This window comes from Hippocampus comes, unplaced genomic scaffold (genome assembly GCF_001891065.2).
Source record: "Hippocampus comes isolate QL1 unplaced genomic scaffold, H_comes_QL1_v1.1 scaffold66, whole genome shotgun sequence".
Lineage (NCBI taxonomy): Eukaryota > Metazoa > Chordata > Actinopteri > Syngnathiformes > Syngnathidae > Hippocampus > Hippocampus comes.
The window spans coordinates 611,741-625,130 of NW_017805003.1; the positions used below are offsets into that span (position 1 = coordinate 611,741).

The following is a 13,390-nucleotide window of genomic DNA, read 5'->3' on the forward strand; positions in this document are numbered from 1 at the left end:
TTTGTTTTCATTTAAAAAATATATACAGTATCTTTACTGTATATTGTTAGGACAAACCTGGGTTCATTAATTTTTCACTGCCGTCGTAAATTGACTTGCAATTGTAAATAAATACTCACTCCACTCATTTTCACTATATGGGCTGAAGTGAGGAGCAGAAGTTTGTCACAAATAAAACTATTAAAGAATAGTTATTTAAAGAAAACAGCAAATTTACTGGTCACACTGGTGGGAGTAGATGAAAAATTTACTTGCAATATCTCAAAATTTAGGAGCAAAATGCTAAAATTAGGGGCAGTGTGGAGCCGGGCCTCTGAGAACCCCTTCCCTGAGGGAGTTTTAAAAACCAAATGCCCCGAAAAATATACAGTATGAGGAATGTGTTAATGCCCCAGTTCAAATTAATTCTCAAACACTTTACAAGAGTCCAACAAAAGGAAAATCAGGACAACATGTATTTTATACTTACATCCAAAAGTGAAAGATCGTAACCCAATTAATAACTTTCTATGACTGAAAGAAATTTTAACAGAGCTAACAAGTTAACAACTGGATAACAGGGTAAACTTAACACTAGGCACCACACGCAGAATCATACTTTTGCATGATTGCAACATGTCATGTTTCATGTCTTGTCCTTTATTCACGATAACCACCACATTGCACAGTAGAAATGTACAAAACATACAGGAGTCGCATTGACATTTTTCCAAGGTGTTTGTTGACATATACATGAGCATGTCTTGTTCCATATGTGTTTTTTTTTTTTTTTTTTAACCACAGGCATCCTGGTTGGATTCAGATCTGCGAGCCAACTTGTCCTGCTGTGAAACATTTATGAGCCAACCTTGTGTCAAAAATTTTGTAAGTACAGTTTGAGTGTCATTGGAATTTTTCCAAGATGCTGGTTGACATACGCATGCGCATATCTTGATCCGTATGCTTTTTTTTTTTTTTTAACCACACGCATCCTGGTTGGATTCAGATCTGCGAGGCAACCTTTCCTGCTATCATACAACATTTATGAGCCTGCATTGTGTCAAAAATTGTGTAAGTACAGTATGTAATTAAAATATTTTATTTTTCCAGTAGAATGAGCAGGGTTAACCCCTTATAGAAAAAGACTGCTAAAATGATACTTGTATGTCAAATAAATGTAAATAATATGAAGACTTTGGTTGTAACTTGTGTTATGAGGTCTTGCTTTTTACATTTTTGTCATGTTGTCAATTGTTTTAATGTTTTCAGGCCATGTCTCAAAAGGAGCTGAAAGAAGCATTTGTCAGTAACCTCAATGGGACCAGTTTACAGGAAGTGGTCATTGGCTCATTTCTCACCCCACTATGCCTCCTCAACCGAGCACTCGTTCTGATCCTCTACCACCAAGCCAAGGGGAATCTACCGCTGCCGTTTCCACGGATTTCTCACCTGTTTCTCGATTTCATCATGATGGCCCTTCCCCTTGTCCTGTCATGCACCGTCCTGAGCAATCATCTTCTCCAGGTGGTTTTGAGCTTTGCCTTTGTTTTGTTATGTGTCCTTTTTCATATCTATTATAGTAACCATCAGTCCTCTCTTAGCACCTTCCTCAACAGTACTGTTCACTTCAAACAGGTTCCCTTTGTGACCTTTTTTAGGGTAATGCTGAATGTGCAAACAGCCATTAGTATTCTGGCCGTAGACTTTGAAGTCTTCCCAAGGCGATATGCTAAAACAGAAAGTTTTGGAACAGGTGTTATGGACTTTTGTGCTGGAGGGTTCATCATTGGAAATGCCCTGGTGTGCCCTGAAGCACGTGGGAAGAATGTTTACCGATCCAAGATGAAACATGTCGGCAAACAGCTCCTGTCCGTCTGGCCCCTGGTTGTTCTCGGTGCAGCACGACTTGTCTTTGTCAAAATGAGCAACTACCAAGAGCATGTGACTGAATATGGTGTCCATTGGAATTTTTTCTTCACGTTGGCCCTTGTCAGGGTTCTGACATCCATGGTTTTGGTTGTTGTACCAGCAAAACACTCATGGATCTTGGCCCTTGTCATAAGTTGTGTCTATCAGTTTGCTCTGGATACAACAGGCCTCAAGGCTTTCATCATGCACAACGATGACAGAGAGAAGGACTTCCTGCACGCTAACAAGGAGGGCATATTCTCCCTGGCAGGTTATGTTGCCATCTACATGGCAGGAGTCCAGGTAGGATGTTATGTGATGCAGCCAAGATCCCATGTCAGAGATTGGCTCAAAGCAGTTTTTAACCTTTTCATGGGTACTCTTGCAGTATTTGCTGCTTTAATCACATGCCAGATATTTGTAGAGCCAATGTCTCGCCGTTTAGCTAATCTCCCTTTCTGCCTCTGGACTGTTGCTCAATCTCTCCTGTTTGTATCATGTTTTGGTTTAGTTGAATTGATTATACTCTGTTTCAAAATAACATCATGCTGTCACTTTGTGCCATCATCATGGGATTCATATTCAGGCTCACATAAAAAGAAAGATGACTTGGAAGGATTTTGTCTTGTTAACGCCATTAACAGGAATCAGTTGTTATATTTCCTGCTCTCAAACATCTTGACAGGATTGACCAACACCTTAATCAACACTCTTAATTGCAGTGACGTATTTTCTTTCTGTGTCTTGCTGTCTTATATGTTCACAAACTTCACTGTTATATATGTTTTACACCTCTGTAAAATCACAGTAAAATTTTGGTAAAAAAAAAAACACGCATCCTGGTTGGATTCAGATCTGCGAGGCAACCTTTCCTGCTATCATACAACATTTATGAGCCTGCATTGTGTCAAAAATTGTGTAAGTACAGTATGTAATTAAAATATTTTATTTTTCCAGTAGAATGAGCAGGGTTAACCCCTTATAGAAAAAGACTGCTAAAATGATACTTGTATGTCAAATAAATGTAAATAATATGAAGACTTTGGTTGTAACTTGTGTTATGAGGTCTTGCTTTTTACATTTTTGTCATGTTGTCAATTGTTTTAATGTTTTCAGGCCATGTCTCAAAAGGAGCTGAAAGAAGCATTTGTCAGTAACCTCAATGGGACCAGTTTACAGGAAGTGGTCATTGGCTCATTTCTCACCCCACTATGCCTCCTCAACCGAGCACTCGTTCTGATCCTCTACCACCAAGCCAAGGGGAATCTACCGCTGCCGTTTCCACGGATTTCTCACCTGTTTCTCGATTTCATCATGATGGCCCTTCCCCTTGTCCTGTCATGCACCGTCCTGAGCAATCATCTTCTCCAGGTGGTTTTGAGCTTTGCCTTTGTTTTGTTATGTGTCCTTTTTCATATCTATTATAGTAACCATCAGTCCTCTCTTAGCACCTTCCTCAACAGTACTGTTCACTTCAAACAGGTTCCCTTTGTGACCTTTTTTAGGGTAATGCTGAATGTGCAAACAGCCATTAGTATTCTGGCCGTAGACTTTGAAGTCTTCCCAAGGCGATATGCTAAAACAGAAAGTTTTGGAACAGGTGTTATGGACTTTTGTGCTGGAGGGTTCATCATTGGAAATGCCCTGGTGTGCCCTGAAGCACGTGGGAAGAATGTTTACCGATCCAAGATGAAACATGTCGGCAAACAGCTCCTGTCCGTCTGGCCCCTGGTTGTTCTCGGTGCAGCACGACTTGTCTTTGTCAAAATGAGCAACTACCAAGAGCATGTGACTGAATATGGTGTCCATTGGAATTTTTTCTTCACGTTGGCCCTTGTCAGGGTTCTGACATCCATGGTTTTGGTTGTTGTACCAGCAAAACACTCATGGATCTTGGCCCTTGTCATAAGTTGTGTCTATCAGTTTGCTCTGGATATAACAGGCCTCAAGGCGTTTATCATGCACAACAATGACAGAGAGAAGGACTTCCTGCACGCTAACAAGGAGGGCATATTCTCCCTGGCAGGTTATGTTGCCATCTACATGGCAGGAGTCCAGGTAGGATGTTATGTGATGCAGCCAAGATCCCATGTCAGAGATTGGCTCAAAGCAGTTTTTAACCTTTTCATGGGTACTCTTGCAGTATTTGCTGCTTTAATCACATGCCAGATATTTGTAGAGCCAATGTCTCGCCGTTTAGCTAATCTCCCTTTCTGCCTCTGGACTGTTGCTCAATCTCTCCTGTTTGTATCATGTTTTGGTTTAGTTGAATTGATTATACTCTGTTTCAAAATAACATCATGCTGTCACTTTGTGCCATCATCATGGGATTCATATTCAGGCTCACATAAAAAGAAAGATGACTTGGAAGGATTTTGTCTTGTTAACGCCATTAACAGGAATCAGTTGTTATATTTCCTGCTCTCAAACATCTTGACAGGATTGACCAACACCTTAATCAACACTCTTAATTGCAGTGACGTATTTTCTGTCTGTGTCTTGCTGTCTTATATGTTCACAAACTTCACTGTTATATATGTTTTACACCTCTGTAAAATCACAGTAAAATTTTGGTAAAAAAAAAACTGTGGTCCATGCTGTTTTTAGTTCTCCTTTTAAATTGAATAGATTAAAGTACATTTTTGTAAAAATGGTTTCAATTAAAACAGCAGTACTGTATTTTACCACTATTGTTGAAAACGCTATGGCTCTTCCAGCCAGAGAAGCTGACTTTTACAGAATGAAGATGCCATAGGAACGGTTTGGATCAAAATTACATGTAACAGATTGCCTTCTTCAAGTAAATATGCATTGTGGTTCATAAATCTGTGTCACTTTACGTTCCCTTGTATCTCAATAAGTGGTGAAGATAAGAAAACCTAATTTATATTCCGGAAAGCTGATTTTAAGTTTTTTGTAGCAAAATTTTGAACACGAAATTCAAATAAAATAAAGTTTCATGAATATTTACACAAATGTTCAATAAGCGAGCCCTTCTGTACATGGCATACATCAAAACGGAATCCGTCATGTCAAATTGTTATTAAATTCCTAATATAATGAAAAAGTCTCATCATAATCGCATTTTCAGTATCGTGAAGTTTCCATTTACTCTGTGCTCGCTACATTTTGTAGCACTGTACACATATTATTGCTCTTATTTTTATTGTCGTTTTTGTTTGGTCGCGGAAAAAAAAACACCAAATATAGCGAAATCGCATAGTTTGTCCACGTGGCGCTGCCGTTGAATTTCCGCTGCAGCTCGACTTCCGTATGTTTGAGAAATCAGGACCTGCACTGCAACTATTCCTGCATCTTGGAAATCAGACCTAGTTTGAGGCAATCTGTCCTAACATACAAATATTTATGTGACTCTGTGTCTGGACAAAATCATGGTAAGTTGAGTACTGCAAATAATAATTATGATGAAATCGTTAGGACATGACGCAGATGACATTTTTCAAGGAGTATTCCGGGCTTCAGACGTGGTAGGTTCTTAATAACAAAAGTGAAAGTACAATAGGCTTACGGATGGACGTTACGTTTGGCCAAGGTAAAAAGACCTTCTCATAAAAGTTCTCCAATTTGTTGTTTCAATCGTTTTTTTTCACCCTCCCAAACTGTCCCAAGTCTTAAGGGTGAATTAATTTATAAGATCATTTAGTCGTCCAGCCATGTGTGAAACTATAATGTTAGAAAGCCCCAAAACCTGCCATGACTAACAGTAAATGCCAAGAGATTCAGCACTAATGTGAACACTTCAGAGTTACTTTAATTAGGTTTATACAAGGAACTGATTGGTTGTCCTTTTGCACTCAACTTAAATGCTTCAATTGTTTTTTTCATGTTGTCAATTATTGTTTTATTGTTTACAGGCCATGTCTCACAAGGAGCTTAAAGAAGCATTTGTGAGTAATCTCAATGGGACAAGTTTACAGGAAGTGGTCATGGGCTCATTTGTCACGCCGCTATGCATCCTCAACCGAGCGCTCATTCTGATCCTATACCATCAAGTTACGGGGAGTCTCCCTCTGCCATTTTCAAGGATTTCTCACTTGCTCCTTGATTACTCTGCGCTGATCCTTCCCCTCGTCCTGTCATGCACCATCCTGAGCGACCATCTTCTCCAGGTGGTCTTGAGCTTTGCCTTTGTTTTGTTTTGTGTGCTTTGTCACATCTATAATAGTAAACGTCAAACATCTCTCAGCACCTTCCTCAACAGGACTGTTCATTTCAAACAGATTCCTTTTGTGACCATCTTTAGAGTGATGGTGAATGTGCAAACAGCTATCAGTATTCTGGCTGTAGACTTTCGAGTCTTCCCAAGGCGGTATGCTAAAACAGAAACTTATGGAACAGGTGTTATGGATTTTGGTGTCGGAGCGTTCATCTTTGCGAATGGTCTGGTGTGCCCTGAAGCACGTGGGAAGAATGTTTACGGATCCAAGATGAAACATATCGGCAAACAGCTCCTGTCCATCTGGCCCCTGGTTGTTCTCGGTGCAGCGCGACTTTTTTTTGTCAAAGTGAGCGACTATCAAGAGCATGTGACTGAATATGGTGTCCATTGGAATTTTTTCTTCACGTTGGCCCTTGTCAGGGTTCTGACATCCATGGTTTTGGTTGTTGTACCAGCAAAACACTCATGGATCTTGGCCCTTGTCATAAGTTGTGTCTATCAGTTTGCTCTGGATATAACAGGCCTCAAGGCGTTTATCATGCACAACAATGACAGAGAGAAGGACTTCCTGCACGCTAACAAGGAGGGCATATTTTCCCTGCCGGGTTATGTTGCCATCTACATGGCAGGCGTGCAGGTAGGATGTTACGTAATGCAGCCAAGATCCCGTGTCAGAGATTGGCTCAAAGCAGTTTTTAACCTCCTAATGGGAACTCTCACTCTATTTGCTGCTTTGTGCATATGTCAGACTTTCGTGGAGCCAGTGTCTCGCCGTTTAGCGAATCTCCCTTTCTGCCTGTGGAGTGTTGCTCAATCACTCCTTTTTGTATCATGTATTGGTTTCGTTGATTTAATTGTACTGTTTGCCAAAACAACATCAGGCTGTCAATTTGTACCATCATCATGGAATTCATATTCAGGCTCCCACAAAAAGAAAGATGAGATGGAAGGATTGTGTCTTGTTCAAGCCATCAACAAGAATCAGTTGTTGTATTTCCTGCTCTCAAATGTCCTGACAGGAATGACCAACACCTTGGTCAACACACTTAATTGCACTGATTTATTTTCTGTCTGTGCACTGCTGTCTTACATGTTTACAAACTGCACTGTTGTATATGTTTTACATCTCTGTGGAATTACAATAAAATTTTGGTAAAGAAATCGTTTTATTGATGGCAATAAATTGTGTTGATTTAAAATGTATTTTTGGAAAAAGTAAAGTCTTGTGTCATTGCCGCAGGACCGTGGAGAGGTCCCTTTTTGTACAGCTCTTGGGTCAATGTACAAGGACATCGGGTGTACCCGTAGCATACATGCAAACTCCCAACAAGAAGGCCTGAGCTGAAATTCGAATCCAGAATCTCTTGACTGAGGCAGTCAAAATAACAATTAGGGAACGACTGCTAAAGAATAATTTTCTTTGAAGTTGTAACTTCACGTGCTTGCTTGCACATGATCCAGTCACAGGTCTACCAAGATAAATACCAAAACAAGACAGTTTTCGCTTAATACGATCATATCGAACTGCAAACACTGCCTGCGAGTGATGTTCACATGTTCTTGAAAAAGTTCAAGAAAATGTGGTGGTGAAAAATCCGACTGTCCGTGAACGCGACGTCATGAAGATGGGGAAGTGGAGGGAGACTTGGATTGTGACGTCACACAGATGCTGCACAATACAGTATATCATCTGCAGCAAAACTTATTTTGGCAGATGCGTTGCAGATCAACATGTGGTGAGTACCGAAAACAAGACAAAGAACTTTTAGTTCCATCTACTTTGGATGCACTTAGTTATCCTGACCTTGTGCAATACTTGTGATAAAAAGTTAGTGTTTTTCTTCCAAACCGAAAGTAATAGGTCATCAGTATTATTTTAAGACGATCTGTCAGAAGAGACTTTCTCATAGTGTCAAATGGTGGCGTTCCATGGAACTGTCTTGCATCTTTAACAAACACACGTCCATCGTCTCATTTCAGCACATTTATTCTGCAACTTAACAGAAATAAAAAGGAGACGTCTACACACTGAACTCCCGTTTCACGTCTAAAAAGAAACCAACAACAAAAAAAAAAAAACCTAATGAAATAAGTTAAAAATATTGGAAGGAAAACATTTCGATGAAAATTGAAGTTATAAAAGACAAAGGGGCTCGAGGTTATCTTCCTTGTAGCCTACCCAGACAGCAAGCAGATATTGAAACTATATTGAAAAATTTATTTTTCTAACGGTTAGGTCAATTAATCAAGGTTGAAGTCTGTTGTTGATTCTACATCATGCTTCATTATTTTTTAAAACTATTGACAGTGGATCCCGACTACTTGTATGTTTTCAGAGATTTTTTTTTAAACTCGTCACAAAATCTAGACATCTAAACCCTTAGTCATATAACATTGGCTTTTCAGAAAAGCATCGTATACATATTTACACAATGAGTAAATGTATTTTTGTAAGACAATACTGAACACATAGGTGAATAATACAGTGCAACTAAATTTAAAAATTAATATACAGTAAAGTATATTTCTCAGCCATGATAATGCACAGAATAGTTTTCCAACTTCACTTGCCTCCAGTAAAAAATTAATAATTCCTTTTGGTTTTATTTTTATCAGTTTCCAATGTCAATCATGTATTTTATTTTTCTATGTTTTTAGGCCATGTCTCAAAAGGAACTGAAAGAAGCATTTGTCAGTAACCTGAACGGAACAAGTTTAGAGGAAGTGGTTGTGGGCTCATTTCTCACGCCGCTATGCATCCTCAACCGAGGACTCATTCTGATTCTCTACCATCAAGCGAAGGGGAATCTACCTCTGCCTTTTCCGAGGATTTCTCACCTGCTCCTTGATTACTCGGTGCTGGTCCTTCCCCTCGTCCTGTCATGCACCATCCTGAGCGACCATCTTCTCCAGGTGGTCTTGAGCTTTGCTTTTGTTTTGTTATGTGTGCTTTGTCACATCTATAGTAGTAACCGTCAAACATCTCTCAGCAACTTCTTCAACAGGACCGTTCATTTCAAACAAGTTCCCTTTGTGACCATTTTTAGAGTGATGGTGAATGTGCAAACAGCCATCAGTATTCTGGCTGTTGATTTTCGAGTCTTCCCAAGGCGGTATGCCAAAACAGAAACTTATGGAACAGGCGTGATGGACTTTGGTGTCGGAGCATTCATCTTTGCAAATGGCCTAGTGTGCCCTGAAGCACGTGGCAAGAGTGTTTATGGCTCCAAGATGAAATATATCTGCAAACACCTGTTGTCCGTCTGGCCCCTGGTTGTTCTCGGTGTAGCACGACTTTTTTTTGTCAAACTGAGGGACTACCAAGAACATGTAACTGAATATGGTGTCCACTGGAATTTTTTCTTCACGTTGGCCATTGTCAGAGTGGCGACCAAAATGCTTTTGGTTGTTGTACCAGCAAAACACTCGTGGATCTTGGCCCTTGTCATAAGTTGTGTTTATCAGTTTGCTCTGGATATAACAGGCCTCAAGGCGTTTATCATGCACAACAATGACAGAGAGAAGGACTTCCTGCACGCTAACAAGGAGGGCATTTTCTCCATAGCAGGGTATGTTGCCATCTACATGGCAGGAGTCCAAATAGGATGTTACATCATGCAGCCGAGATCCCTCGTCAGAGATTGGGTCAAAGTAGTTTTTAACCTCCTAATGGGAACTTTTGCACTATTTGCTGCTTTGTACATGTGTCAGACTTTCGTGGAGCCAGTGTCTCGCCGCTTAGCGAATCTACCTTTCTGCCTGTGGAGTGTTGCACTGTCTCTGCTTTTTACATCATCTATTGGCCTCATTGATTTGATCGTACTCTTTTCAAAAACAACATCAGGTTGTCACTTTGTACCATCATCATGGAATTCATATTCAGGCACCCAACAAAAGAAAGATGAGGCTGACTCATTGTGTTTCATTCAAGCTGTCAATCGAAATCAAATGTTGTTTTTCTTGGTTGCAAATCTATTTACAATTCTGACTAATTGCTTTGTGGACACTCTTGGTTCTAGCAGCTTATTTTCAGTATGTTTTTTGTTGTTGTACATGTTCGTAAATTGCTTAGTAATACATGTTTTTTACCTCTCTGGAATATGTTAAGACATGATTTCTCTCTGTTAGCTGGATTTGAAAGAAACAATGTAGAATGCTGTTGAAGGTATTTCCTGCTTACTGTGATTACAATCACCTTTGGTAACCTCTCACCCCCACTACTTTTATGACCTCTCCAGAGGACATGTCAACATCAAAAGAGGAACTGTTATCTCAAGTATCTGTGTTGCAGCTATTGAGGGACTGCGTTTTACTATGAGTACTATTGATCTCAGCCTCTTTCCTGAAAGCGGCTCCTCTTGTTTTATGTTGAGAGGGAAGAAATTTCATCTGTGCTGTACAGCACATTTGACAATAAAGTTGTATTCAATTCAATTCAATTCAACATCTGTTTGCACACTTAAAACAACGTATGTAGTGTTAAAGTTTATCTTTTTCCTGCTTGGTTGATTAACAGACCCCTAAATGTCTTCTGTTGTTCAGCGCGCCTTCGGTCAGTCCCTGACCACTGTTAAGCCCCCTTGGGAAGCCCTCTTGTCTCAGGATGTATACACAGCGGGGGTTCTGGAACTTGCTATCACACCAAATGGACCCACCATTTGGTGTGATGGTTTGGTCTCACCCCACCACTCCAAACGTCTTCCAGCCACACTGGGTCAGATGTTATGTTACTTTTTCTGTTTCCGGGAATTGCATGAGAGACGTACCTCCCCGCCTCTCCTTATCATATTGTTTCTATATAATCTGTTGAGTAATTTCGCTTTACCATGAGGACTATTGAAACTAATCCGTGTCCTGTGGATCTGCTGAAGCACTCAAAACAAGGGTAGGGTTATGCATTCCTCCCCTTTGACCCCGGGACAATTTAACAAACCCCCAACCAAGGCCCTCTCCCCAGGTCCTCCATCTTCGTGGAATTCTTCAGGGCTATCAAGTTCCAGTTCCCTGGGGCAGGGATCTCTAAAACTCATGGTTAATGCACAGCTGAAGTGGTCTGGAATTTGTAACCAAGTAAGGATTGAACTATGTTGACCTTTCTTTGTCTCTGATTTTTACATAAGGGGAAGGACTGCCCGCCCCTCATTAATATAATTAACATACTATGCCTATATATACGTGAGACTGTATTTTTTCGGGGCTTCCTGATGAAATCTGAGACTCACAGGAGCCCGAATCGATTCGTGTTGTGTTGTGATAAACTGAAGAGAAAGACGACGTGGTGTTGGGTCTTCTTCCACCTTTTAGAGAGATAAAAGAACCTGTGTCCAAGGAGAGCCAGAAAGAAACGAAAAGCTGACTCTCCTCAACAAATAACTGTACGATTCTAAATTGTTTGTTTAAAATGTCAGTGTTTAATGTGGCAGCTGTCATTTTGAATGATATAACACCTGAAAACATTTTACTGTCATGATTCTGTTTTGTTTGGATTGCTCCCTCAAAGCAATTATATCTTGTCCAGTGGTTCCTTATTGTCTCGTTAGTTTGCTTGTATTTAGTTGTCTTTTACAGTCTTTTTTTCGCCCCCAGATCATTGCTACTTTTGTTACTGTATTCCTGTTACGTGGTCCATTCTGTTTTTGGTCTGGCATGTTGTGTCTAGTCTTTTGGACATCTATTCATTTAGTATTTTTGATAACACATGACAGCTTTACCTTTCATTTTATTTTTGGAAAATAAATACCTTTAGTTTTGAGTTCATCCTGCCTTGTCTCCCTGTGTGTGATTTCCCCCTTTTTGCCACTACTATCGCAACTGAGAGCGTGTATGTCTGGTCAGAGAGGTGGGGTCACCGTTGAATTAATCATTAAGCGTTGATTGTTTATTCAAGTAACACCAATATATTACAAGTATGAGGTTTTGTCGAAAACCCACACCCACGTACCGTCAACGTCAATGATATGACATAGCTCTGGAAGGACACATCAAAACACTCCAAAGAACACACGTACATAAATTATGAAAGGTATGTGTGGAAATTACTGCGGTTGTATTTTCTAAATGCTAGAAACACTTAAATGTCACGTCACGTATCGCTTGGAGACTCTAAATTATGATTAACTCATTTTTCGTTATGATCATTTTTGGATTATGACAGCACCAGTGTGAAGAAGACGTTCTAAAAGTTACGTCTGGTGGCCATCTTGAAATTTGACGCCAGAGACTGAAATAGGCTTTCCACTCGCTTTCCCCCCGCCATGATTCTGGAAAGTCTGTCTCGTTAGTTTGCTTGTATTTAGTTGTCTTTTACAGTCTTTTTTTCGCCCCCAGATCATTGCTACTTTTGTTACTGTATTCCTGTTACGTGGTCCATTCTGTTTTTGGTCTGGCATGTTGTGTCTAGTCTTTTGGACATCTATTCATTTAGTATTTTTGATAACACATGACAGCTTTACCTTTCATTTTATTTTTGGAAAATAAATACCTTTAGTTTTGAGTTCATCCTGCCTTGTCTCCCTGTGTGTGATTTCCCCCTTTTTGCCACTACTATCGCAACTGAGAGCGTGTATGTCTGGTCACAGAGAGGTGGGGTCACCGTTGAATTAATCATTAAGCGTTGATTGTTTATTCAAGTAACACCAATATATTACAAGTATGAGGTTTTGTCGAAAACCCACACCCACGTACCGTCAACGTCAATGATATGACATAGCTCTGGAAGGACACATCAAAACACTCCAAAGAACACACGTACATAAATTATGAAAGGTATGTGTGGAAATTACTGCGGTTGTATTTTCTAAATGGTAGAAACACTTAAATGTCACGTCACGTATCGCTTGGAGACTCTAAATTATGATTAACTCATTTTTCGTTATGATCATTTTTGGATTATGACAGCACCAGTGTGAAGAAGACGTTCTAAAAGTTACGTCTGGTGGCCATCTTGAAATTTGACGCCAGAGACTGAAATAGGCGTTCCACTCGCTTTCCCCCCGCCATGATTCTGGAAAGTCCGACTTCCAAAAGTAACGAGAACGCAGCATTCACTCACGTCAAGCCGCGCTTACTCGGTTGTGCTAAGTAACTTTGCAAAATCGGGTGAGTTCAAACTTTGTGTCCTCCGTAAAATGACATCTTATGATCACAAACCAGAAACATAAAGTACGCGCAATGTTACCGATAAATGCCACGTGGACAGAAGCTTTGCACGTCTCTACTGGTGAATTTACATTAGCGAGCTCGCTTCTGCTAGCGGTGCTGGGCAGCCATGCTAACAAGTGGGTTGCCAGGTTTTCTTGCGTCCACCGGTAACAAAAAAAAAAA

The 13,390-nt window shown here is 40.2% G+C and overlaps 4 protein-coding genes across 4 annotated transcripts; all 4 read left to right on the forward strand.

Annotated features, from left to right (window-relative positions):
• The first annotated feature begins 980 nt into the window (after positions 1-980).
• Positions 981-2,709, forward strand: LOC109508587 (phosphatidylinositol-glycan biosynthesis class W protein-like). Its single transcript, XM_019858619.1, has 2 exons — positions 981-1,050; positions 1,249-2,709. Exons 1-2 carry the CDS (start codon positions 1,024-1,026, stop codon positions 2,707-2,709), a joined length of 1,488 nt encoding a protein of 495 aa, XP_019714178.1. The 5' UTR covers positions 981-1,023.
• Positions 2,710-2,735: 26 nt separating this feature from the next.
• Positions 2,736-4,923, forward strand: LOC109508597 (phosphatidylinositol-glycan biosynthesis class W protein-like). The gene is made up of 2 exons (XM_019858632.1): positions 2,736-2,805; positions 3,004-4,923. Exons 1-2 carry the CDS (start codon positions 2,779-2,781, stop codon positions 4,462-4,464), a joined length of 1,488 nt encoding a protein of 495 aa, XP_019714191.1. The 5' UTR covers positions 2,736-2,778; the 3' UTR covers positions 4,465-4,923.
• A 201-nt stretch (positions 4,924-5,124) lies between these two features.
• LOC109509023 (phosphatidylinositol-glycan biosynthesis class W protein-like) lies at positions 5,125-7,231 on the forward strand. Its single transcript, XM_019858958.1, has 2 exons — positions 5,125-5,282; positions 5,763-7,231. The coding sequence occupies exons 1-2, from the start codon at positions 5,280-5,282 to the stop codon at positions 7,221-7,223; spliced, it is 1,464 nt and encodes a 487-aa protein (XP_019714517.1). The 5' UTR covers positions 5,125-5,279; the 3' UTR covers positions 7,224-7,231.
• A 499-nt stretch (positions 7,232-7,730) lies between these two features.
• On the forward strand, positions 7,731-11,590 carry LOC109509034 (phosphatidylinositol-glycan biosynthesis class W protein-like). The gene is made up of 3 exons (XM_019858965.1): positions 7,731-7,803; positions 8,726-10,164; positions 11,436-11,590. The coding sequence occupies exons 2-3, from the start codon at positions 8,729-8,731 to the stop codon at positions 11,452-11,454; spliced, it is 1,455 nt and encodes a 484-aa protein (XP_019714524.1). The 5' UTR covers positions 7,731-7,803; positions 8,726-8,728; the 3' UTR covers positions 11,455-11,590.
• The last annotated feature ends 1,800 nt before the right edge of the window (positions 11,591-13,390 follow it).

Excerpts from the sequence above, each read along its gene's own strand:
- LOC109508587 (XM_019858619.1), top strand. The coding sequence starts at position 1,024 with ATGAGCCTGCATTGTGTCAAAAATTGT. Across the intron at positions 1,051-1,248 it reads TGCATTGTGTCAAAAATTGT|GCCATGTCTCAAAAGGAGCT; the intron begins GTAAGTACAGTA and ends TAATGTTTTCAG.
- LOC109508597 (XM_019858632.1), top strand. The coding sequence starts at position 2,779 with ATGAGCCTGCATTGTGTCAAAAATTGT. Across the intron at positions 2,806-3,003 it reads TGCATTGTGTCAAAAATTGT|GCCATGTCTCAAAAGGAGCT; the intron begins GTAAGTACAGTA and ends TAATGTTTTCAG.
- LOC109509034 (XM_019858965.1), top strand. The coding sequence starts at position 8,729 with ATGTCTCAAAAGGAACTGAAAGAAGCATTTGTCAGTAACCTGAACGGA.